General features: G+C 36.5%; 1 protein-coding gene across 3 annotated transcripts in view; it reads left to right on the forward strand.

The window, feature by feature from the left end:
* The window catches only part of MGAT4D (MGAT4 family member D), a 39006-nt gene extending 19730 nt beyond the window's left edge, over positions 1-19276 (forward strand). For 2 of the 3 annotated variants that reach the window (XM_082758786.1, XM_082758785.1), the window contains 11 exons: positions 1073-1119; positions 3155-3268; positions 4641-4716; positions 8845-8956; positions 9932-10062; positions 13598-13705; positions 14604-14797; positions 16226-16304; positions 16418-16496; positions 17755-17864; positions 18414-19276. In XM_082758786.1, coding sequence (XP_082614912.1) covers positions 1073-1119; positions 3155-3268; positions 4641-4716; positions 8845-8956; positions 9932-10062; positions 13598-13705; positions 14604-14797; positions 16226-16304; positions 16418-16496; positions 17755-17864; positions 18414-18440 — 1077 coding nt within the window. In that variant the 3' untranslated portion in view covers positions 18441-19276. The remainder of the gene's footprint in view (positions 1-1072; positions 1120-3154; positions 3269-4640; positions 4717-8844; positions 8957-9931; positions 10063-13597; positions 13706-14603; positions 14798-16225; positions 16305-16417; positions 16497-17754; positions 17865-18413) is intronic. The other variant, XM_082758784.1, reaches the window with a different exon arrangement.
* Positions 19277-23568: the final 4292 nt, after the last annotated feature.

Genomic DNA, 23568 nt, shown 5'->3' on the forward strand with positions numbered 1-23568 from the left:
CCAATTCAGGATTAAAATGCTGCTGTAAGAATGTCTCTGCCCTTTCTATCATCCTCAAAGTCACGTTCATGCAGCCTTCATTTTTCAGCCATGCAGTAAAATTAGAACAGGATGGTTGTGCTGATATGGGAAGTGATAAGAACACGTAGTTATGGGAAAAGTGCAGGCATGTTCACTGATCATGATAGCACACCTTTCTTTTTCCCACAAAGCTTTAGAAGATCAAGGTAATTGTTTACATCATGAGTTAAGTCAGAGTAATTTATTGGCTGGAAGTGATTAACAAAGTTTCTGGTATTTTTTTCTTGCCACAGTTCTTCACGTGTCATATCTCTTTTATATATATATATAAAAGATATATACATATATACATATATGTATATATACATCCATATATATATATATATGGATGTATATGTATATTACAATTTTATTGTATAATTGGTAAAGATTACTTGTGTGTTAAAAAAATAATAAATAAATCTTAACTTCCAAGACAGGTATTATATTGCTCTGGAAATCACACATCCATTAAACTCACAATTGCTTAATGTTGTTAGCAGAAGCGTTTTCCACACTAAAATCATTAAATTTATGAAACATGAGCAATGAATAAGTATGTCCTCCCAGACAAGGAGTCCTAGGTTTGTTACCATAGGAAGAAACTCTCTGTAAATGTTTTAGGTATTGTTAGCTTTAGAAAATTTTGCTTAGGTGGCTTTTCTCTACAGTCACAGGCCTCTTTTGTGACTTTTTGGATGATTAACCCAAAACAGTTCATTTTAGTTACAATTATACATGTACAACTGTGCTTTTCTGGCATAAGTGAAAGCTGTAGAATAGTTTATGCAGAAAATGGCTTGGCCACCTGCAGAAGTAATGAAAAAGCAAAATTCTATACTGTCCTGTAATAGAAATGCTACTGTAACATACTGAAATGCTCTTGCCTGGAATGAAATGAATTAGAAAGTAAAAATGAAGTATTTGCATGTAAATATTTCCTACAAAATATCGCTTAATGCTTAATACAGACACGGGTGACTTGAAATGAAAACCTGCTTCTTTTCTTTAGGTCAATGAAGAATACGTTAACAGTGTTGCAGAAAGTGTTAAAAGCAGGTAAGTCCTATATAGTGTAACTTTCAAAAGCTAATAAACACATTTTGATCTTTTATGGAAAGAATTAGAACATTTCAGCAATAAATTACAACTCTGCCATACTGAAATGGAACTGCTAAGAAATGAGGCAGAGGTGCTCTCTTAGTATGTGTGAACACAAGGATTCAGAACTCAACTATATATATCAGTTTATTTTTCTTTTTCTTTTCATAAATATGCTTTAGCTAATCAGATGAGGTTTCAGCTTAAGCATCTGATAAATATTTACTTGAACGTAAGTCTTTTCCCTGTGAAATTAATGATGCAATGTAAAGCACCTGGGGCTACATCCATGTATTAGGTCTCTCCTGACTTCACAGCCCTACAATGTATTCTGATGTTTATCATGTTTTCTGTGTGTTTTTTTCCTCGTTTGCCTCTTTTTTCATGAAGGCAGCAGACTTTGGGCAGTAATCAGATTATAATATAATGTGAAACACTATTAAATGATGGGCAACACGAGATGGATATTCTTTGCCATGCAAAATTAATGTCAGTTATCAAATGAAGGTTTGGATCCCGATGCAGATCTGCTTGCTCTTACCATTCTTTGACATAGATATTTACAACATGATGTGCATGTGAAAATCCTTAAAGTACTTTGAGAAGAACACTACTAAATTAAAGTGCTGAGGTAAAAGAATACATTTGTTGGTGGATTCATTTGGTCTTATGAAAACTGCTTTCTAAGAAATGGTACAGTGTAGCTAACAATCACAAAACAGATAAGGCTAAGGCCCTAAAGCACAGTTGAGTGATAGAAAGCAAGATGATATCTGCATTGTGTTGCAGCACTCACGTTGCTAGTTTCTGTGGTGCACAAGCTGCTTTGTGAGTTAGTTACTCTGACAGAGCCCCAAGTTGGCCAGCATTTGAAGTTGAACGGCCTTTTCCCCTCTGTCCTTTAAAATGACGGCATCAGTGCTCTCAATCTAACAGTGCTTTCCTAGAATACTAACAAGAAAACAAACAGTTGAACAAGCTCCCCAGAGAGGTTGCCCTTTTCCTTCACTTTTGGGGTTTTGCTCCTCCTGCTCCACCCGGGTTTCCCAGACTGTATTGACCGTATAGTTTTCTCCCCAAGCTGAGCCTACTGGCTAAGTAGCATCATTAGCTTCCTCCCTCCAGAGGGTTTAGCTCAGCTAGGAGTACTGCAGTTTGGACAAGATCAAGATGCAGTCCTCCTCAGTACTATTTAGGACCACAAGGTAAAATATGTACAACAACTTCAGCATTTGCATCATTTTATGCTGTCCTTGTGGTTATTAAAAATAGTTTTGCGAAGTGTTGTTTAACACTTTGTCAGTGTTATATGGTAAGATTGAGACTGCTTTTCATAAACATGCTTGTACTGTAATGCACTTATCTTTTAATGTTAGCCTTTTTTAATTAATTACAGAGAATGGGGTACTCAGTTCTGAGAACTCCTTATTTCAGTGATCCTATAAAAATTAAAAACTAAAGAGTATTTGTTTTTTAGCATATTATAAAGGTAAGGTATACTTGATTTCCAGGTCTGGCTCCCTAAATTACATGTTTTTTCAATTTCTTATAAAATGGAAAATGTACGATTTGGAGCTGAGACCCAGACTCCCTACACCAATCCTCCTTGTTCCAAGACAGCATCATTTTGGCTGGAAGGTAGAACTAGAGTTAGAGCAAGAGGAAGGAACATGGTGGCTCTCACACAGTTGGGCATAATTCTAGGTAGTGGATTTGCTTTCATGAATTACTGCTGTATTTTGGTAGGATTTCTGATTCACTTCTCTAGTTTTTCTGTGACTTGTATGAGTCACTGTCTTGCCTGTTCTGATGATTGTCAGGAATCCCTTCTTGGTTCCAAATGTCCCTAATTGTCAATACATGTGAAAATGTTGTTTTCTAGTTGTAAATTCTGCTTCTGGAAGAGCAGACCAAATTTTTGGGAGCTGCTGTATGTGGTTGCGGTCAAACGTCTTTTTTGGGGAATGGTGTCTCACTAAACTTTTCTTCACAGTTTCCCCAAAGAAATCCAGTCTGGTGTCCTAGAGATCATTTCTCCTCCTGCTTCTTATTATCCAGATCTTTCCAATCTGAGGAAAACATTAGGAGATTCGGAGGACAGAGTAAGGTAAGATAGCTGCATAAAACCTAAGAATTCTTTTCTAAGAGCATAAAAATGGAGAATGCTGTGGAAGTTAATGTTGTTTGAGGTGATAATGATCTTTGCATTTCAGAGCTAATGGACTTCAAGTGCACTCTTATTTATTTATTTATAACTATTATGCAAGGAGCTCTTGAGAAAAGGTGCTGCACATCAGCTTCAAGTTGTCTCTGGGCATCTCACAGGTTTTAAAGAAGATGGATAATGTGTAGAGATGATAGACTAGATGATCTGGTGAGAAAGGAAAAATAGGAAAATATTTTACCGAACAGATAAGGGAGAAGCTTTAAGAACACACAAAGGAAGCCCTAGTGTCTCCTTAACTAACTCGTCAACTAATGTGGGTTTAATGACCTAACTCGTGGTGATTATGGACATGTCATAGTACTGTAAATGGTATATCCTAACTTCTGGTGATTTCATTCAAATTCACAAAGACAGGTTATACCTTAACAAAGTTGATTATTGGAGGATAATAAATTTATTGGAGGAAAACAAATATTTTTACCAACAATAACTGTAGTTTATCAGAAGATAAAATGTCTCTGGGAGCTACACAAACAGTGCCATCAAGAGAGCTGAAGTACTTAGACCTTAGGCTGAGTGAAATCAGCAAGTGTATTTATGCACGTATAATTTATAGATAAGCCCTGTACCTTCCAGAGCATAAACATGCATACACACTGTATACTTAAGGTATGAGTTGATTTTAATCAGACACATTGTGAATATGATCTTAGGTTAATTGTTTTATATAAAATTAAAACAAATTAAAAATAATTGTTTTATATATAAATAACTCTCTAGCTCAAGTCTTAGCATTGAGTATTAAATGTCACCTTCATCCTTTGGTAAAATGAGATATTGTACTTCATAGAGAAAAATCTGTGCTTACATTTAAATGAGAAAATGAAGTGTATCAACTAGTTTCTGTGTTGTTGATCGGTAAAAACATTCAGCTTTATAATGTTGTGAATCACCTTTAAATAATCATTGTGTATTAGTTTCTACTGTTCATAATATAGTGAGTAGACTCTTAATAATTTGACATGAATATGCTTATTAAACATTTCATTTCAGTAGAGTTGATACAGATTGGAATGTCTTGCTTAGTTAACATTAACTTTTATGGGAAAGTCAGATTATTTACTAATGTTTACACTGATTACAGAGGAAATTTTAGATCAAAAATACCACTTGAGTACCTCTTCATTTTTTTTCTCTTAACAAGGAGTTAGAATACTCAACCTTATGATTTTACTATTCTAATGTTTTTATTATACAAATAACTCTTGGAATCCACCAAAGAAGATTTTCAGAATTTGCTGCTTATATTTAGGTGGAGAACGAAACAGAATTTGGATTATAGCTTTTTAATGCTATATGCCCAACCTAAGGGAACATTTTATTTACAGGTATGTTCACATTATCATTAACTTGCTGCAATACATCTGTACTGCTTATTAGCTTTGGCAATTTTAATTTGTTCCTAAGGCCTCAAAAGAAAAAAATAAATACCATTTTCCATGTATTTTGCCTGTACTCTTTACAAGCACCCATACTATTTCTGTGTTTATATACATCTTGCAGCTAGGTATTTGAATAAATCTATCCACGTTCCTTCCTGACATTTGTGATGCCAAAGGTAATTGAAGCATTAAACCCTTATTTCTTTAGGTTAAGCGAGTCAGAGGTCAACATGTTTTCACTTGGTGCATAAAGACAGAATAGTGATGGTAGGTCCATATTATAGCCTGGATCGTCATGAAGCAAAATACCATAAAGAACTTTTCCAGATAGGGAAATGTACCAGTATAGCGACACTGGAGTCAAGGTTATACTGCAAATTGGTACGGATCCTAAATTCTCCAGATGATTTAAGATTTTAAGAAGATCCCCAAGCATTCAGGGCTAGATTTAACCATCGTTCTGGATTTGTTATAATTTGCACTCCATAATGATGAAGTTTTAGAACACTATTGTGACTTGGGCAGCTTTGTAGAACCCATGTGATAAAAGGAACAGTGGCAATTCTGGGAAGTGAGTTTTCAACTCATTTTCAATAAAATCAGGTAAAGAAATGTCTGGTTTGGTTTCAGTATAATTTAAACCAGAAGGGACCTGGTGCAGAAATCTGACAATGTTAATTTTTTTTCTCCTGAACTGAGATGAAATTTGAATCGGAATATGGATTTTTTCTTTCATTAGAATTTTCAAAAATTATCATGATTGTTTAATAATAGAACAGATCCGTACCGTTTCTCATAGCTCATGAATGTCAGCAGTCTTTAAAAAGCTCAGAACAGCATTTTGCTTAGTTCTTAATTTTTTCCTGAGTCTTCTGCAGCTCAAACAGTCCTCAGGCTCTGTATCACATAAGTACCTCACAAGATTCCCAGAAGCAGAAGAGGAAACCACAAGAGCAGGAATCTTGTACAAATCTTTTCAGAAGTTAGCAAAAGCATATTTGGGCTGGGCTACTCGAGAGTCTATGGTCCACTTTCAAATTAGGTACAGGTACTAAGAAGACAAAGAGACAAAAAACAAAGAGAGATGTTGTCTGCTAAACACATGAGAGTTACTAGAAGATGAGGTATTTTCCTGGGATTTTTGTATATTTAAGAACCCTACCCAAATTTAGTAAGTGTGCCTAGTGTATTAAGGCCTAGGCAACATGGTGAAGACAAATGTTAAGCGTGCTGGCAGACACATATTATCTCTTTCTGTTACCGATGTTGTAGAATTATGAAGTTTCTAAGCATTCATATTTGCCTGGAAATGACCCCTGTATTCTCAAATTCCTTTAAAATTAAAAAAAAAAAAAAAAAAAAAAAAGAATGTGTGTTTTCTTACCTGGGACATCATATAAGGACTGAAGTATGTCATTTGGAGTAAAGCCTGGGTTGTAATGGTTTGGTGATAGTTATTGCTGCATCTCTTCACCTTTATTGTCATTTTTTGTGTCTCTCTCTAGTGGTTTTAAGGCCTGAGCAAAAGCTCAATTAAGTCATTAGGACTCTTTTTATTGATATGTTTTTCCCAGTAGACTGTAAGTTAAGCCTTCTATTTAGTAGAACTCTAGAAGGAATAACTTTCATGAAAGTGCATTTTTATCTGAAAAATTCTTTATATGCAACAAAAAATAAAATGGATTTTAATGGAATGAGCTAGTAGGGGTTTGTTGTCTGGAAAATGAGAGAATAAGATTTTTCATTCACAGATTTGTCAAACACTGATTCAAAACAGAAAAATACACTAGTATAGTTTAGAAAGGAAGATGTGTTCCTGTCTGATGCCTGCACTTCCACTGTATGCTACCACTTTTTTTGTCACTTCTTTATTCTGTTTTCTCTATGGAGATAGTACACACACCAAAAAAAAAAAAAAAAAAAAAAAAAGAGAGAAAAAAAGAAAGATATTAGTTGTCTGTCTTTTAGGAAACTGACACGGCTTGCTATTGTGTATGTATCTTTTTTTCATGAAAAAGCACTGATGAGTAAAGGGAAATTAGCTGTGGCCACATGTTCTGCTGGTCTTTAGAAGGCAATTGGGCTAATGGACTAGACAGTTCTTATCATAAATTTCCTGAGCAAGCTGTGCACAGCCACTGCATAACTTCCTTTAGCAGATAAGAGCATATAAAGAACAAGTGGCTGTAAGCTGAAACCAGAAAAATTCCAAGTGGGTACAGTGTATTGAATGTTAATGGTAGCTGCACACAGTGTAAGTTACTGAAAAATACCTGATACTGAAATCCCCAAGCAATGGCAAATGTTCTTCAAGAAGATATGCTTTAGCTGAATGCAAATCATGAGGCTCAGCACAGGGCTCATCACATTACTTTGCATGGCCTTGTTGCCATGCAGAGACCATTTCAGACTTCTCCCTAGTCAGAACTACGTGCAGTTCAGAGCCACACTTGCAGCCGTCAGAACCTCTATGTTTGTCATCCCTGGAACCTTTGTATGCTTTCTTTTAGTGTTTCTTTGTACAGTAGTTTCACCAAATGTTTAAGATACTGCGCGCTCTGTTTTTCCTCCTTTTTTGGGTGTCCCCTCAACTTCTCTGAGGGTTCTTTGAAACTCTTTCTGATTCTTTACCTTCTCCCTTTACACGTAGCCCCTGGATAATCCTCTTAGCTCATATAATTCTACGCAACACTTCTTGCAAGTTGGTGCTTTTTTGTTTGTTTGTTTGTTTTGCTGTTCTCTTCTGCTTAACTGTCTTCTCAACTCAAACCTCAGATCTCAGAGTCTGGTAAGAACAGTTCATCTTGATATCAGTTCATCTCCATTTTTTGATATCTTACTGTCAGCAAGCTAACAAATCTCTTAATCGTGTCTTTGAATTTTGTTCTACTTCCTCCTTGTTTCAGTGTTGACACTTCTCCCCCACCAGCCTTACACTTACATGCTTGTAATGGCCAAATTCGGCTAAAAGCTGTAGGCCTGCTCCCTCAAACTGCTCTTGCTGACACTGCACTGAATCTGTTGAGGGTGTAAAACTTGCAGGAAACCATGCATTTTTTCCCTATAGCATTTGTTTTCTACCTATTTAGCTCCCTGACCTAGATTTCAATGCCATCAGACAAACACCAGGGCCAATAAAGTACAGCGGTTAGATCAAATTAACTGTATTGTTTCGCTGTACCCAACAACATTTTCTGAAGGCTTAGACTCCTCTTCCTGTGTTTTTCACCTCCATACCAAATTCAAACCCTGTACTACTTGCTCCTTAGTTATTTCTGGAATCTGTTTATTTGTGTGATTGACTTTAAACTCCTTGTTTGAAATCATTATCTACAGTATTGGTAACTAGCATAGCTTCTGGCTTTTCATATCCCCCATTCTTCTCTGAAAACTGTGCAAAAACGCTGCCAAGTCCTTTCCCATTTCCTTGATGGATATCACTCTCCTTCTCTGACTGTCCTTTAGTTGGCTTTACTGTCGTGTTTGGTTTCAGCCTTTACAATGTGTTGAGCTCTATGTATTTCTCTTCTTCAGTGTTTCACAGCGTTTTTCTTCTTCCATGACTAGTATTCCCTGAAACATCTTGCTTTCCGCTAGCCCCTCTCAGTAATCATCCCCAGTTCTTCTCCTCTGTCACCTTTTAGGTACGATAGAGTCTGCCCAGGCTAATCTGCAGAGCCTCTGACCATCTGCTTTAGGCGTCTTTCTTTCCGAAGAATTAGCTCCTGCTGCTTATCAGTGCTTATACAACTTCAGTACAAACTGTCTATCATCTTCCTTAACCTCTGTCTTCTCGCTTAAAGTTTTCTTGTATGTGGTAGCCCTATAAGGTAGGGAGAAAAAATGAGAAGCACTCATGGTGTTGTAGTCAATCCTGTAAATAAATATTTAATGAATGATACTGGAACAGAGAGATATTTAGAAGCTAAATAGCAATCCAGTGTAGTTTGGCACAGCTTCAGTACAAACTGTGCAGCAGTCATGCACAGTGCGGTTATCATTCACGTAGCAACATCACCACCTCTTCTGCAAACAAAGCCACCAGCTGCCTTTTGTTGTTATTGTTTTTCCCAGTTGGAAGATGATATTATAGCCAAACCTGATTATATTCAAAGTATAAAAAAGTTTGCGGCTGAACAGTCCCAAGAGTGGATGATTCTTGAGTTTTCCCAGCTTGGATTTATTGGTAAGTACTAAGGCCTCAGGAAGGTCAATTGATTTGGAGCTATGTAAGTAGAGTAGGTCTCATTCAGAATTACAGTTCATGTATGGAAGGACTTGCATATCAAAACTTCCCTGGCTCTTCAGCAAAACTCCCACTGCAAGCCCTTTACTTTCTGTGTTCTTTGGCACTGTCTTTTTAACGGAATATAGGATCTATAGCTGGGTTCCCATAAGAAGCAAATTCTTCCACATCAAGGTGCTACATGCTCATGCAACACGTAGCCTTCCTTTCAAGAGTGGAATTTCCACAGTTTATAAAATGTTTCCTTTCTTTTCTGGAGAACATGCATCCCATATTGGTAGTGTATGTATGCGCGCGCGTGTGTGTATATATATATATACACATTTATTTATTTATTTATACTATTTTTATAATAGTCAGTTTCCTATTATATTTTTTCTTAGGTTATAATGCGATTTACACATGATATTGACTTGTGATAACACCTTATAAGTGTTAAGTTAAACAAAAAATCTAACAAGATCTGCTAATAAAAATAGCAAGAGAACTAAATTAATAGTGATAGTATTTTAAAGGCAAAGTATTTTATATCTAGGTCTTAACTTAAATATATTAGTATACTATTACCATTGAAACTGTATGCTTAGCATTTTGAGAGATTGTTCAGACTTTGTTTAATCTGACGTGCTGATACAAGTGATGGGCAGACTTGTGTTTGAACTAGGACATAATTGCATGCTTGATTACTCAGCTGGTTGACTGTGTGAGAATATCTCCAAGTATGGGATGGAAATCTTTTCAAAATTACAACAAGTTGGAGAACAAGCAACTAAGTACCAAAGTTGGAGTCTGTGTAAAATTTCCACTAAATATCAGAATTGCATCTGTGTATTTAAGGCTGAAATAAAGATAAAATGGTGATTACTGTGCAGCAATAAACATATTTGAATATGCACCTTCTTGTCTTGCTTTCAGGAAAACTGTTTAAATCAGAAGACTTGCCACTCATAGTGGAATTTTTTCTCATGTTCTATGAAGATAAGCCCATAGACTGGCTTCTGGACCACCTGCTCTGGGTCAAAGTGTGCAATCCAGAAAAAGATGCAGTAAGTATGCCTATGAATTTATGAATACATATAACATTCAAGCAGTCTCTGTGACCAAAAAGAAACCCCACAACATTTTGAAAAAGCAGAATCAAAATCTCTCAGATGACTCAAGAGCTGATATAGACCTTCATAGTGTGTAACTTTGTTGGAACCCACTGGGACGTATGGAGAGATCTGATTCACAGAAATTCAAATTTCCACATCAGAGCTGTTTTACATCTGTCAGCTCAGAGCAAGGTCAAGTGCAAGTGCTCATCTTCCTGCAACTAGTCATTTTATGCAATACTGAATCATCAAAGAAAATTTTGAATATATAAACCTGTATGGGACTGGCACTCCTCATAACCTTTTACTGACCTTCTAATATGAAAGCTCGTAAAGCATACAATCTTAAGATCACAGTTATGAATTTTACATACCATTTCCTTTCTTTCAGGAAGCAGAACTTGTGTTTTGTTTTAAATCATTTACTGCCTGGGAAAAAAACTCGATTCTTTGCTTAACAAAGAAAAGAGGGAAATATGTAGACTGAAAGGATGAAATGATACTTTTCACTCAAAATGAAAGAGAGGCTTGTGTTGAATTGTAAAAACAAACAAACAAACAAAAACACATTTGTAGCATTGTAGGTGAACCCGATGACATGTTGACATGTTAAGGATTACTTTATATCCCTTTGACTTCTTTAACTAGCTTTTGGCGATGGTCACTACTCAGTCTTCCTGTATAACAGGCTGTGCCACAGAGGAACTAACAGAGTTTCTCTCCTTGTTTTTTTGTGTTTTTTTTTTTTGTTTGTTTGTTTGTTTTTTTTGTTTTTTTAAGGTTCAAGAGTTTTGTTTGATTAGCGTAGTGAGTTCCCACACCAGTTGTTTGCATGTGTGTTATTTTTGTGTTGATAAGGAGGAGGAGATAGATAGGAGTTGTGCAGAGCAGGAGAGTGAGGAGAGTTGAACAAAAGGGGCCTCCTCTGCTACAAATGTGTAGTGGAGGTAACTCCTGGGGACCGCAGAAGTTGCCTGGTTTTACACTTCAGTAACGCCACTGAAGAGTCTCCATTCCCAATTCATGCAGATAGGATTAAGCTTTGAAATTATACTTTTCTGAGGCTGGCTTATAGGAGTTAGTGATCCATAAGTACCTCTAATATATGCTCTTGCCCACCTGCAATAACTTTAAAAAACAAAAGTTAATATCCCCCCTTCCAGATCTGTCTCATGTGTGCCAACCTCAACTCCTGTGTATTTAACATTCTACTTTCATTTTTAAACGACTGTACTAGTTTATTTCATATATAAATCATATCTGAATCATATCTAAAACAATGTGGTGTTCCTGAAAGGCAGGCAGGTGGATTGCGCGAGCCTGCCCTGGCCAAACCAAAGCAGACCAGTACCAGCAAGTTTCTAGTGAGTTTCACTTCTGCAATTGCAATTTCAATTGCTGTGGGTAGCAAACAAACATTGATTCAAGCCAGCCTTGTGTTTTCTGCTGGGAAAGAATGACCAGGGACAGAAACCTACTGGAGCTGCTCATAAGGGTACAGAAAACGGAGGCTGGGAGAAGGACAAGGATCCCTGCTGATCTTCTTCCCATATAGATTAACGAAATGATTTGAAAGCTGGAGTTTCCTATAGAAAAGGTGAGATGACAGAAGTCCTCATGCTTTCCCTCTTCCAAGCAACTGAGTGTGTCGCTGAGTGATTGCACAATATGCCTCATGGGAGAGTCAGCGGGTACCTGTTCACGTCTTTTATGTGCCATTCCGTGATGATGGGTGCCTGGCATGTTTTCAGTCTGGACTGAGTAGTCACATCTCAAGATCCAGCCACTTCTGTCCACCAAGTTGGAAGATGATTCCTCAGATCTCTGTGTGGTTCAACAACTTTATCATGTGTACCTCCTGTGAACAATCATCTGCCACTTTGACTAGCAGTGGCATATCTCTACCCAGTGGAGCACAGGGACTAGTGGGCTGCAAAGATGGGAGCCGTGGCTCATTCAGGAGCCTTGTTTCATTTTCTGTACAACTGAATACAATGGGTCATCCCGTTGTACTAAGTGTGCTCAGCTGCTGCTGTGGCATGAAAAGAGATGTATTAGAGACTACATTATTTTAGAGGATGAACCGGCAACCCAGTCAGGAGAAAGACTACATTTTTTTTCATAGCAGATATACAGCACTTTTTCCAAAGAAAAAGCTGCCAGTAAGTCAATTTTCATGTGTTATGTTCTTATGTTGTTTTGCTGAACATCTGCTGTGGACAAATATAAAAATACTTAGTTCTGCTGAGATCCTTCTTCCAGGTGGTTTTGTACTTCTAGTTAGTGCTTCTGTGAGAACCATAAATCCCCTATGAATTTTGCTATTTAAGCCAGCTGAGTGAAGATTATCACTTCTAGCTTTAGAAGGCATTGATATAGTTATGTAACATTTTTCTTTATAGAACTGGAAATGTGTTATTGAAGACATAAACACATTACCCTCTAAAATCTAAAGATGTGAAACCTGTGATATAAGAGGTTAAACGATCTTCCAAACTCATGCAATTATTCTGTGGCAGAACCAAGAGTCTCAGGGAGTCTAATTTTTACTCTGCACTCTTCTATGCCATTATGCCTCATTATGTCTTATAATATGTCTTATAATTATGTCATTATATCTTATAATATGTCTTATTCACATGTCTTATGTGAATAAGACATAATATAGTATAATATTGTAGTGTGTTTGCTTCATTGTATCTAACATTGATGCTCTATGCATATAGAGCAAAAATTGCATTTAAAGAAATTATTTGCTATCATACAAAAAGAAGGAAACCCCCAAATTAGTACCAAGTATAGTTATTTAATTCTTTGGTGTGTATATAATGTATATTATATATAATATACATATACATATATAATGTATATTTAATTCTTTGGTGTATATATAATGTCACAAAGTGTATATAAACCAGAAAATGGGGATATAAATACAGTATCTAGGGGATTTACTTAGTTTTAGGGTACAATATATGTAACATATAATATGGTACTGTATATTACATTATAACCTTCTCAAACATAGCAGAAAGAGCCAAATGATAAAGATGGATTCTGGTTACACTCCTATCTCAAGACAGCCAGTTTTGGTCAAAATAGAATGATATGGCAAGGCCAAAACTTGAAATTAAATTTGACAGAAACAGGAAAAAAAAAAAAAAACAAACACAGAGCGCACACAAAAAAATCACTTTCAGATCTGAAGTGCATTTTTGTTGTTCCAAATGCGATTGATGATGGGCACAGCACAGAAATCCCTGAATTAGTGGTGGTTGAGCCTGAAAGTCTACATAGCACCATGAGCAGAATTATGAGCTTTTGTCTGGAAACTGTATGTGAAATAAGGTGTCTGTTAATCTGAGGATTACTCATGTAAATATGGTTAAAAACCTGGCCCATACCCTCAATGACATAATGAATTCACCTGATTAGTTTTCATCTCCTTTATTTAAGTAAAATTTCACCCTTTTTTCTTTCTTTCCAGGCACATTGTGAAAAGGAAAAGGCAAAGATACGTATCCGTGCTAAACCATCTCTCTTTCAGCATATGGGAATTCATTCATCATTGTCTGGGAAGATACAGAATTTGAAAGTATGGATAAGAAATTACTGTTGTATTTCTAAATTATATGCTTATGTTCTGGCTTGTTTCTCATATTGGTATCAAGCATTTCATCTTTGGCATTAGTTGGGGCTTGCATTTCCAAGAAATGATGGCTTACAGATTGTGTGTGTAGTATCGATCTAACATCTGAGTTACAGATAGGACAGACTGCTTCTGCAGAAACATCTTTGAATCTCTAATCCGAACAATTGCACTAGTTGCAGTAGTATTTCATGGCGTGTAGGAATCCTCCGCACAGTGCAAGGTTTTGTGTGCCATGCACCATCCAAACATGAAGGGTTATGATGGTCTGTTTTGGTTGAATAGTCCATGATACCAACAAGGAGGATTACTAATAAGAAAAGGTTACTGGTAAGATACGGGTATAGCTCTGCTGATGGCAGTAGGTTGTTAGAGTTTGGAGGGCAAGCAGTAGATCTGCCAAGTATCTGATAAGTTAAAGAGCAGTGAAGCACCAGATTTCAGGGATGTTCTGTTAGTGCCATTTAGACCACTCGTGAGATAATTAGAAATGCACCATTGGATCAGACTGGATGTTCAGGTAGCCTCTAGCAGAGGCCAATATTGGATGTTCTGGCAGAAGGTATAGGAGACAACCACAAAATAGTCTACCCTGGAGATGTTTCTTTTTCAATCTAGACAGCTGAGAAATAATCAGTAAAGCTCAGTGTACAAACTATAACACTGAGTTTCAGTGATAACACTGAAATGAATATCCTATTTCTATCAGAAATAGATGGTATATTTTTTGACACTTTTGACAAGTATGTTTTCTGGAATAATTACCTGTAATAATTCAAGATATTGGAGCACTTCTTTTTATTGTATTTTTATGAGTGTACTTGCATTTCTTTGTATCCAACAGGATAAAGATTTTGGCAGTAATGTGCTATATAAAGCACATAATAATCCGCCTGCAAAAGTGTATACAAGCCTAAAAGCATACCAGCAATATACCCTGGAAAAAATTTATGAAGGAAAAGATTATTTTTGGGCTTCGGCTCCAGTGGCTGGGGACTATATCCGATTCACCTTTTTAAAACCACTTAAGATAGAAAAGTAAGTATTGCTTGGTATGGAATATGGTAGCTTACATGTATTCACTTTGGAAATGACTGAGTCTGTTCAAAATCACTAGTGCTCAACTGTTTGCATAAAGCATGGCCTGGTTACTGAGGAGTTGCTGTGATTTGCTATGTACCTACTCCCCTTCTTGAATTCCACTCCTCAAATACATTTCTTCCATGGTAATTAGAGAGCTTTTTTTTTTTTTTTTTTTCCTCCTTTTATTTCTTCATTAAAATATTAAATAGCTTACAGTAGCTCTCAAATGAATTTGGTTTTAACTAACGAGTTTCATCAATGAAGCCAGTGAAAGCTTTGTTTGTATAGTTGCCAACAGAAAGGCCGTTGGCATAATGTCAGCTCAAAGGTCACTTCCCAGTGCAGGTGAAAGCACAGAGCAAGTGTGGGGAAACTGAAGAGTGAATTAATAAAGGTGGAATTCAGTTGCAGATTCAGAAACATGAATGTAGTATCTACAGCAGAGATGTCTACATAAGCTCCCACTGTACTTGACAGCAATCTGCTTGATACAGCCAGTGGAAGCAAGACAGATATTCATCTCATCATCCATTTGGTCATCTGAGTCATTTGCTGGACTTCACTGACTATTTTAAGTGTATTTGTATTGCCTATGAACAGGTAAACATTTGGGTCACGGCCAGACATCTAACTTTGAGTTAGGTGTTTGTATCTGTAGCTAAGTTCCACCTTAAACATTTTCTCATTCAAAGAGATCTACCCCCATGACTAACCTGTGAAAATGTACAGCTAACCTTATAATACTTGGTGGATTTCTTAGGTCTCCATTGTTTGATTCATACTGAAGGAGAAAGGTTAATGCTTTACATTTCTGTAGCTCTTTTCAGACATAAAAACTAAGAACTCTAATGCCAGAAAATCAAAACCAAATTGATTTTTTAATCTCACAGGTGTTTTTGCTCAATGTTGATAATTGAAGTCATTCTGTGACATTGCTGTTGCTCATTGGCAACAATTGGAGTTCATTTAGAGCTCCTGAACTGATCAGTATTGATAAAGAGGGGGAGTCTCTTGGCATGTAGTATATAATCTTCTAAAGACAGGGATTTTTTCTGTCACTGTATTTCAGAATCCCGTTTTACCTAGGCCTTAGGATGATAGGAGAGAGTTTTAAAGTGGATCTTCCATAGCATTTTAAACCTGGACAAAGTAATTGTTTTGGATTTTGAGCACTGAAAGGGAGGAATGCTTATGTCCACAGTTCCAGAGAAAGATGACTTTAATGCTTGTTTCATTTAAAACAAAAAGGTTTTAATGTGGTTTGGTCACACACATCAATGCCTACTTATGTTCTTTGTAGCCCACAACTGATTAAAGTGAAGATGTTTAAAAGTTTCCTTCAGAAAAGGAAATACCTGCAAATAATATACCTTTTTTCATCAGGTACTTCTTTAGAAGTGGAAACATAGAGCACCCTGGTGATATACTACATAACACTACTGTGGAAGTGTTGCTAGCTGATGTAAGTCTCTTATTTCTACCCGCAACACAATGCTATTTCAGTTTAAGAATGATATTTGGCATGGAAGGTCATGTCCTAGAAAACACTGCTGAGTATTGTTTTGTTTGTTACAGGAAGCTGAAAGAAAAGGATTGCTTGACAATGGAAGTAAATTTAACTACCCAGCAACCAAAGATGGATATTTAAAGATAGGTAATTTGTTTATTGTCACTTCAAAACCAGAAATTTTGATTTTCCATGTAAAATGCTTCTGTGTTTGAGAATTTCATTAACTCTGTAATAAACGCACCATTTCAATGTAGTAACTAGTAAGGAAAACAAATATTTTGCACTGCTGCTTGTTGCAGTACGTGGTTTGACCATTGATGATCCTATTTTGTTTTAAATAATGAAAAACCCCGATGCTGGTGGCAAAAGTCAGGACATCTTTTGATAGGAAAAACTTGGCCTCTGCAAGGTTTTAATAGGGTGATTGATTCTGGTTTAGATTTTGCGTCCTTAGCTAAAGAAAATGATTCCTTATTGATTACGACAGACTTAACTTGTGCTCCCCCCTGAAATCAAGAGATAAAGCATAACACAATGCATTTTTGCCCAACCCCAGCTTCCCCTTCTTCCTTCCTCGGGGTAGCAATTGACTTCTGTAAGTGAACTGCAGATTCTCCACAAACCTGCCAAAGCTTGTTGTCTACTGTAACCTAAACTAAAATATCATTACATGAATAAAAATGAACTATTGGGAGATCTGCTTTGCTTGCCACTTTTCTTCTGTCTCTTCTATCATATAATTGCTCTTTTTCCCCCAGTGAGCCACTTTCAGCTCACCATCACTTCTTGCTTGCTTTAATTTCCCCCCACCTCCTCTTGGCTGTTTTGTTCTAATTAGAGATCGAAAACCAAATGTTGTCAACTCCGAGTTGTATGTGCAAGTTCTTAGGAAATGAATATCAGATGCAATGAGTGTTTTTCTTTTGTCTGTGCTGATTTTATGCCAGTTTGACAAGGGTACCTAACAAGCGTAGAACTAGTGAAGGAATATATTAGAATTGATCCATGATCCCTTATATCTCTTTTTGAAATAGTTGTGTATATCAGAAAAGCTCTTCTAGATTCTTTAACGTGACCTGTGGGTCAGATGTGTACAGTCAGTACTAACGTATTTATTTTCTAACATTTGTAGCTGCAGGTTCCTTATTTACTTGTGCTCTTCTCCAGTTCCTAATCATTTTAGCTGAATAAATGAATCCTCGTGTACAGCAGAAATCGTCTTGTTTATACCTTTATTTTTCAGCAGCTACAGTTTGAACTTTTTCAAAAGACATTTTTCCTCTACTGGTGCATCGCTGGTGTTAATTTATAATTTGTAATTTAGAACTTTCACTAAGTTCACCTGGAAATATATTTCATCCTAATATAGGCTTGTACTGATGTTGTTTTATTTTTCATTTAGGGGCTTTTGTAAATGGAATTGCAGAAGGCAGCATCAACCTGCCAAAAAAAATACAGGCTATTCGTTTGTCAGTCAATTCTGATTCTCCTGTGTGGGTAATACTTAGTGAGGTAAGCATGTTAATAAAAGGATTTTAATAAAAGCTCCATTAAATCAGTTTTAGTTCCTCCTATCATATAGGAATTGATGGTCATAATTTTTTATCTAATTTTGAGTGGGATTCTGTGCGGGGAAAAAAAAGTACACAAGTGGAGAAGTATATTGATTACTAAAGGGAGGAGAATTTACTTATTTTCTTCATACAAAAAGTGTTGACAATGCTTAAATGGGATAATTCTCCAGTTTTTGCAATGCTGTAAATATGGCCAGTAGAATTTGGGTCATGATATATCAACCAACTGAAGGAGGATTTTCTAGCATTTTTCAGTCACCATTTTGGATATTAATTACTATATGCAAACAGATGACTTTTTTTCTTTCAAGTATGAATGAAATGCCTGAATGTGTGTGAACCCATAAATAGAAAACATTCAGCAGAAATCACTGAAGAGAATTACTGTAGTCATACTTGGAAGGAAGGAAAAGCTAATGTCTTAGGAAACATTTCTGCACATTTTAGAAAATAATATATATATATTTTTTGGTATTTTTTTTCCCAGGTACTTATCGAGACATCTGAAAACTGAAAACTGGAAAAAAATATATTTTTGACATGTCACTTGTTAATGGACTTGCTTGAAACCAGGCTAACAGCAACAAAAACCTGAGTGGGTACAAAGAATAAATCCAGACCCATTTCATTCTTAATACTGTGTATTGGGAAAGAGTGGAGATAACTGTTAAATATTTCTGTAATATAAAGAATATTAAAAGCTGTGAAAAAAATGATCACATTAGAAAGTTCCATAAACTGTTATTGACTAAGCTGTTAATATATATACATATAAAAAATAAATCCCGTCTTAGTTTAGCAACATTGATTATGTATTACTATAAACAATTGATAAGGCATTACAGGTTGTCTCAGGGACTAAAACATAAAAGTAGGACAAGTTTCACTAGAACTAAACATATGGGCATTTGGGGAAAATATTAAGGACATGGTTTGTAACTCCAGGAAGAACACTGGTCAGTTTTGGAGGGAAAATAGAACTGCAGGAAAAGTTGTCCATATTCCTTGCAAGTACTTAGAGCAGTCCACTGGAGAAAGGAACAATTTAACAACATGAAAATGGATCCCAAAGTTACCATGTGTTTCAGCCTTAATGTAGCATAACAGATACTTAATATATTTCTTTAAACGGGAAGTGCCTACAAGTTACCATTTGAATAACTTGAAAATTAAATACGTATTGTTGAGAGGAGTGTAAAACTTTTCTGTGAATCGTGCATTGAATTAACTAAAGGAAATAATCAGGGTATCACATGTAACTATATTTTTGTAGAAAGAAAATCTATTTAAATAAAATTTTGGATCCTGTTATTTGATCGGTCTGTCCTGATACTTCAATCCTGCTCAATACAAGTTTGAAAAAACAGCTAAACCACTGTAACCTCATTTGAAGTGTTGCCGGGAAATTGCGCCTTGGATACCTACCTGTGATGTGGAGCATTCGGTATTGCTTCCTTAGCACTTGAGGCACGAGTGCGCCCTCATTCGCCAGCACAAGCATTGCATCCCTAACGTTATAAGCTGCACTGTACTCTTTTGTATGGGTTTGTGTTAAATGGGTAAAACTAATGCATAACAGTATTTTTAATATTAGATTATTTCATTTAGAATAATATAAAATGAGTTCTTTTGCATACATTAAAACAGTTCAGAGGGGAAGTTTTTTAAAAGACCATCTCCAATAATAGTTTGATAATTTACAGTACTCAAAATATATGCTGTGATGCTATATATGCATGTGATTGTGTAAATAATGTGTTATTTCTTGGACCAAATATTGCAGCCTTCACTTGGATAAGAATTTAACGCAGGTTAAGAATTATTGTAGTAATGTGAGGTGCTTGAAGATGCACAGAGAGACACCTTTATTTTCCATAAGCATTTACAGTAAAGGGAAGGTTGAATAACACTGAGAACACTGGATCATTAAAATGCACTAGCTAAAACTACAGCTAGGGATTGAAGGGAAACCAGGTGGCTCTGCATACGGCTATGTGGCACACGAAGGGCAGAGCTCTGACCAGGATCAAAATAGCCTTTCAGATTTTTATTTTTTTTTCTCTGCTGATACAGGAGTAAGAATGGTATATAACTGTGAAAACTTGTATTAGGGAATAAAACACAACTTACGTTACACTAAGGGGAAACAAATGATTTTTGAAGTCATTCTTGTCTTAACCTGAAATGCTTTAGCATCTTTGGGAAACTGACCTGAATAGGGTTTACCCCTATTTATAATCCTGTTATAAGGCATGATGCACCTGTTATCAACATGTGAAAGAAGTAGAAATCAAACAGCAAGGAGCATTTATTGTTGAACATCTTGCTAATTAAGTACTATATGTAGTAGAAACTTAAATCTTTTGCTATTGCTTTCACTGGAACAGTCATAGGCTGGGAGCAATGTCTGCATTTGGACTGTCTAGCAGCCAGTCATTACAGGTAAGAGATATTGTATAGGATGAAATTTCAGGTCAATTATTAATCAAGAAAACACAAAGTACAGAGGTAAAAGATTTTGTTACCAAAGCCTTTTATTTTCACAGTGAAATGAAATTTCTAACTGTTAAAGGATAATTTCAAAGAGCTTATCAGAGTACCTGAAATTATATTAGGAAGTGACTGGACTTTTGTATACATATATTTTTTTTTTCATTCTGTACATCCTGCTATGTACTTCATTTATGATGTTTCGGTTTTTACTTATTTTACCTAACCATTGCAATCCTTGAATACACTTTGATGTAAATGAGCTTTGCAGATGTGGAAAGAGTAAATAACAAATGCTCGCTTATGCACTGTTGAGTCAAATTTTGCGTAGTCCCCATTCTTCCTGGTGCTTTATGGAGTGCAGAGGGCTTTTGGCCAGTCTGTAGAACCTCAGCTCCTCTACAAAATTGAAGGAACCTTGTGAGACGAACTGTGGATTTTCACTGAAGAAATGATAACTAAGTTATGAGTTCTACAGCCCTAGTAATTTTGAGAGAACAGTGTAATAGAAGTATACTTATGTACTTTTGCATGTTAATGTCAACAATTAGCTCTGTGTGTTCATAACAATCTCTGTTATGCATGGAGTGGTTACAGAATATTTGTATGTTTATATAGCCTTTTGATCCTGAAAGGAAGCTCCTACCTGTGGTTTCCCATTTAATAAGCTGTACTGAACCTGCACACACCTTCCCACACCACGTCTCTAAGGCCAGATTAAGGGCTCCTCAAGAGAATTTTCAGTTCAGGTAACTGACCTATGGGATACAGAACATCCTTTAACTTTGCAGGTGACTGTTTTTGTGCCATAGGCGTTCTGATTAACTTACAAAACAAAGACAGTAAGTTAAAAAGACAACTCTCTTAAGAGGCATTCCAGGTTCCCTATCATATCACTGACCTCTTTCATTAGGGTATTCTACTTCAGTATTTTCATGTGGTTTAATACACAGTCTCCAAAATACTGGCTACCTCATTTTACATGTTCATAATTAGGTTAAATGCATATGTGGGAAGAAAGCCCATTTTGCAAGCTAATTCAATATGAATCATGATTTATTGTACCTATTTTGATTTCTACTGAAGTGAAGTTATTCCTTTCTCTGAGAAGTGTGACTCTATTCTTGTCTTAAATCCTTTGAGGGATTTTTGAAAGGGAACTGGTAACATTTGTTTCTGATACAAAAGGCAATTATGAACTTGGCTTTACTGATTTTTTTTTTTTTAATGTTTTTATTTCCATTAATTATGTGAGCTCTAATCTCATCAGTGTTACTGTGACTCTTTGTGCAGCTAAATACAAGTACACATCTCCTCTAAATGCAAATGGAGGATAGATTTACACTGGGAAGAGACTAGACTCAACAGGAATATCTATTAAAATTAATTAGGAGAGACTTAATCTAAAGTTGAAGATGGATTTGCTTACTGAATTTGAAATTTTCTCTCCCATTTGCATGAATGTTGAGCGTATAGCATCCCATACACAAGGATCTTAATTTTCCCTGACATTTATTTTTTGCATTGCTCTGTCACGCATCTGTTAGCTGTCCTATTGGTTACACAAACTGTCTTCTCTGAGAGTCCTGTGTTTCAGGTTGTTTTTAAATAAATATTATTTATTTTCATTAATGGAAAATTGCAGATGTATCTTTCATAGATGTCTTACAATAAACAGTAGGAATATTAAAAATGAATTCTTCAGTGAGCAGAATTCTTGAATTCTCCAATTACTTCTAAAAGGACGTATGTGTATCTCAAGCTGCAATGATAGTTTTCATCTGTCTTTTTTCATGATGGAATGCACAAGAACATTCCCCACTTCCTTTTAAGCTGGAGGTGTCTAAAGATTGAAGATTCTGTAGGAGTATGGTGCTGTTTCAGAAAAGTACATTAAATAAGGATTTGAATTGAGGCTTAAAAGATCCTTCTGATCAGTATTACTACACCTTAACAAGAGAAGAAATGGTATGGCTTTTCTATGACATAAGTATACACTGTTGTGGTATTTACATTGATCTTTAGAGCTCATAATTGAAATGACCTGTAGTGGTTGTAAGTTTTGATGATGTTGTCAAAGAAGAAATGTAATCAAGTTTGAAGCTTTTGCATTAGTTTACAATGACCTTATAATGCTTGAAAGGTGGAATATCTTAAAAAAAAAAAAAAAAAAAAAAAAAAAAAAAAGCAAAAAGCATTTGGATTGACAGTTCAAATTACATGTTCTAGTGTTAATTCCAAACAGTTCTGAGTTACTTGAGTTATTTAGGCTACTTAGCAAACTAGTATGTGGTAGAATAACCAAATGGAGACATCTATAAAAATTACCTCAAGTTATAAAGTATTTTGTGTGGGCCATAACTATTACATCCGTAAGACTGTTTCCTGAACGTGGTAAGAATCAAATAATGTAAAATGGAACCGGTACAGCTTTTGGTGAGGAGGCCTTCTTTGATGATGTGAATTGAATGACACAATGTTACATGGAAACACCCTAAACCCTGATCTGGTTTGTCACTAGCTGCACAGCTCTAGTGCCAAGAAGTTTCTAGTGGTCTCTCAAGGAACTGCTTTTCTCTGTGCCATCTCCCCATTTTGCATACTGCTGCCATGTGTCATGTTGTAAATTCTCTCAACTTGTACAGTCTCCAGAATCACAGGGCAGTCCCTCCGCTTTACTATTCCTGGAATCTGGGTTGGATTGCTTGACTGAGTCTTCACGTCAGTAAAGGGTTTTGTTAATTTGACCTAAATCGTTTCAATTAGCACTGGAACAAAGGCTTGGCTTTGAGCAGTCTGCTAAATGCTCAGAGGTGCGTGGTTACCACAGCGAGTACATCTAAAATCCCAGTGACTATGACGGCGGCTGCCCTTGAAAACTCCACAGCGGAGCACGCATTTACCATTTTAAACACCAATTTGACGGAATCCGCCGTTTCTCCTAACACCTTCCCCCAGCCAGGGCAGAGCACCTCACGGAGCTCCCCTTTCCCCTCAGCCGCTTCCCGCGCACCGCCGCCATCTTGCCGGTCCTTTATACCTGCCGGTGGCCCCGCCCCGTGACCCGGCCGCCGCGAGCCGCGGCACCTGCTGCCGGCCGCCCGCGAGGGGAGCCCGGGAGGGCGCATGCGCGGCCGGGGATGCGCTGGGGG

The sequence above is a fragment of the Aythya marila genome (assembly GCF_965140915.1).
Source record: "Aythya marila genome assembly, chromosome: 4".
In the NCBI taxonomy this organism is placed as follows: Eukaryota; Metazoa; Chordata; class Aves; order Anseriformes; family Anatidae; genus Aythya; species Aythya marila.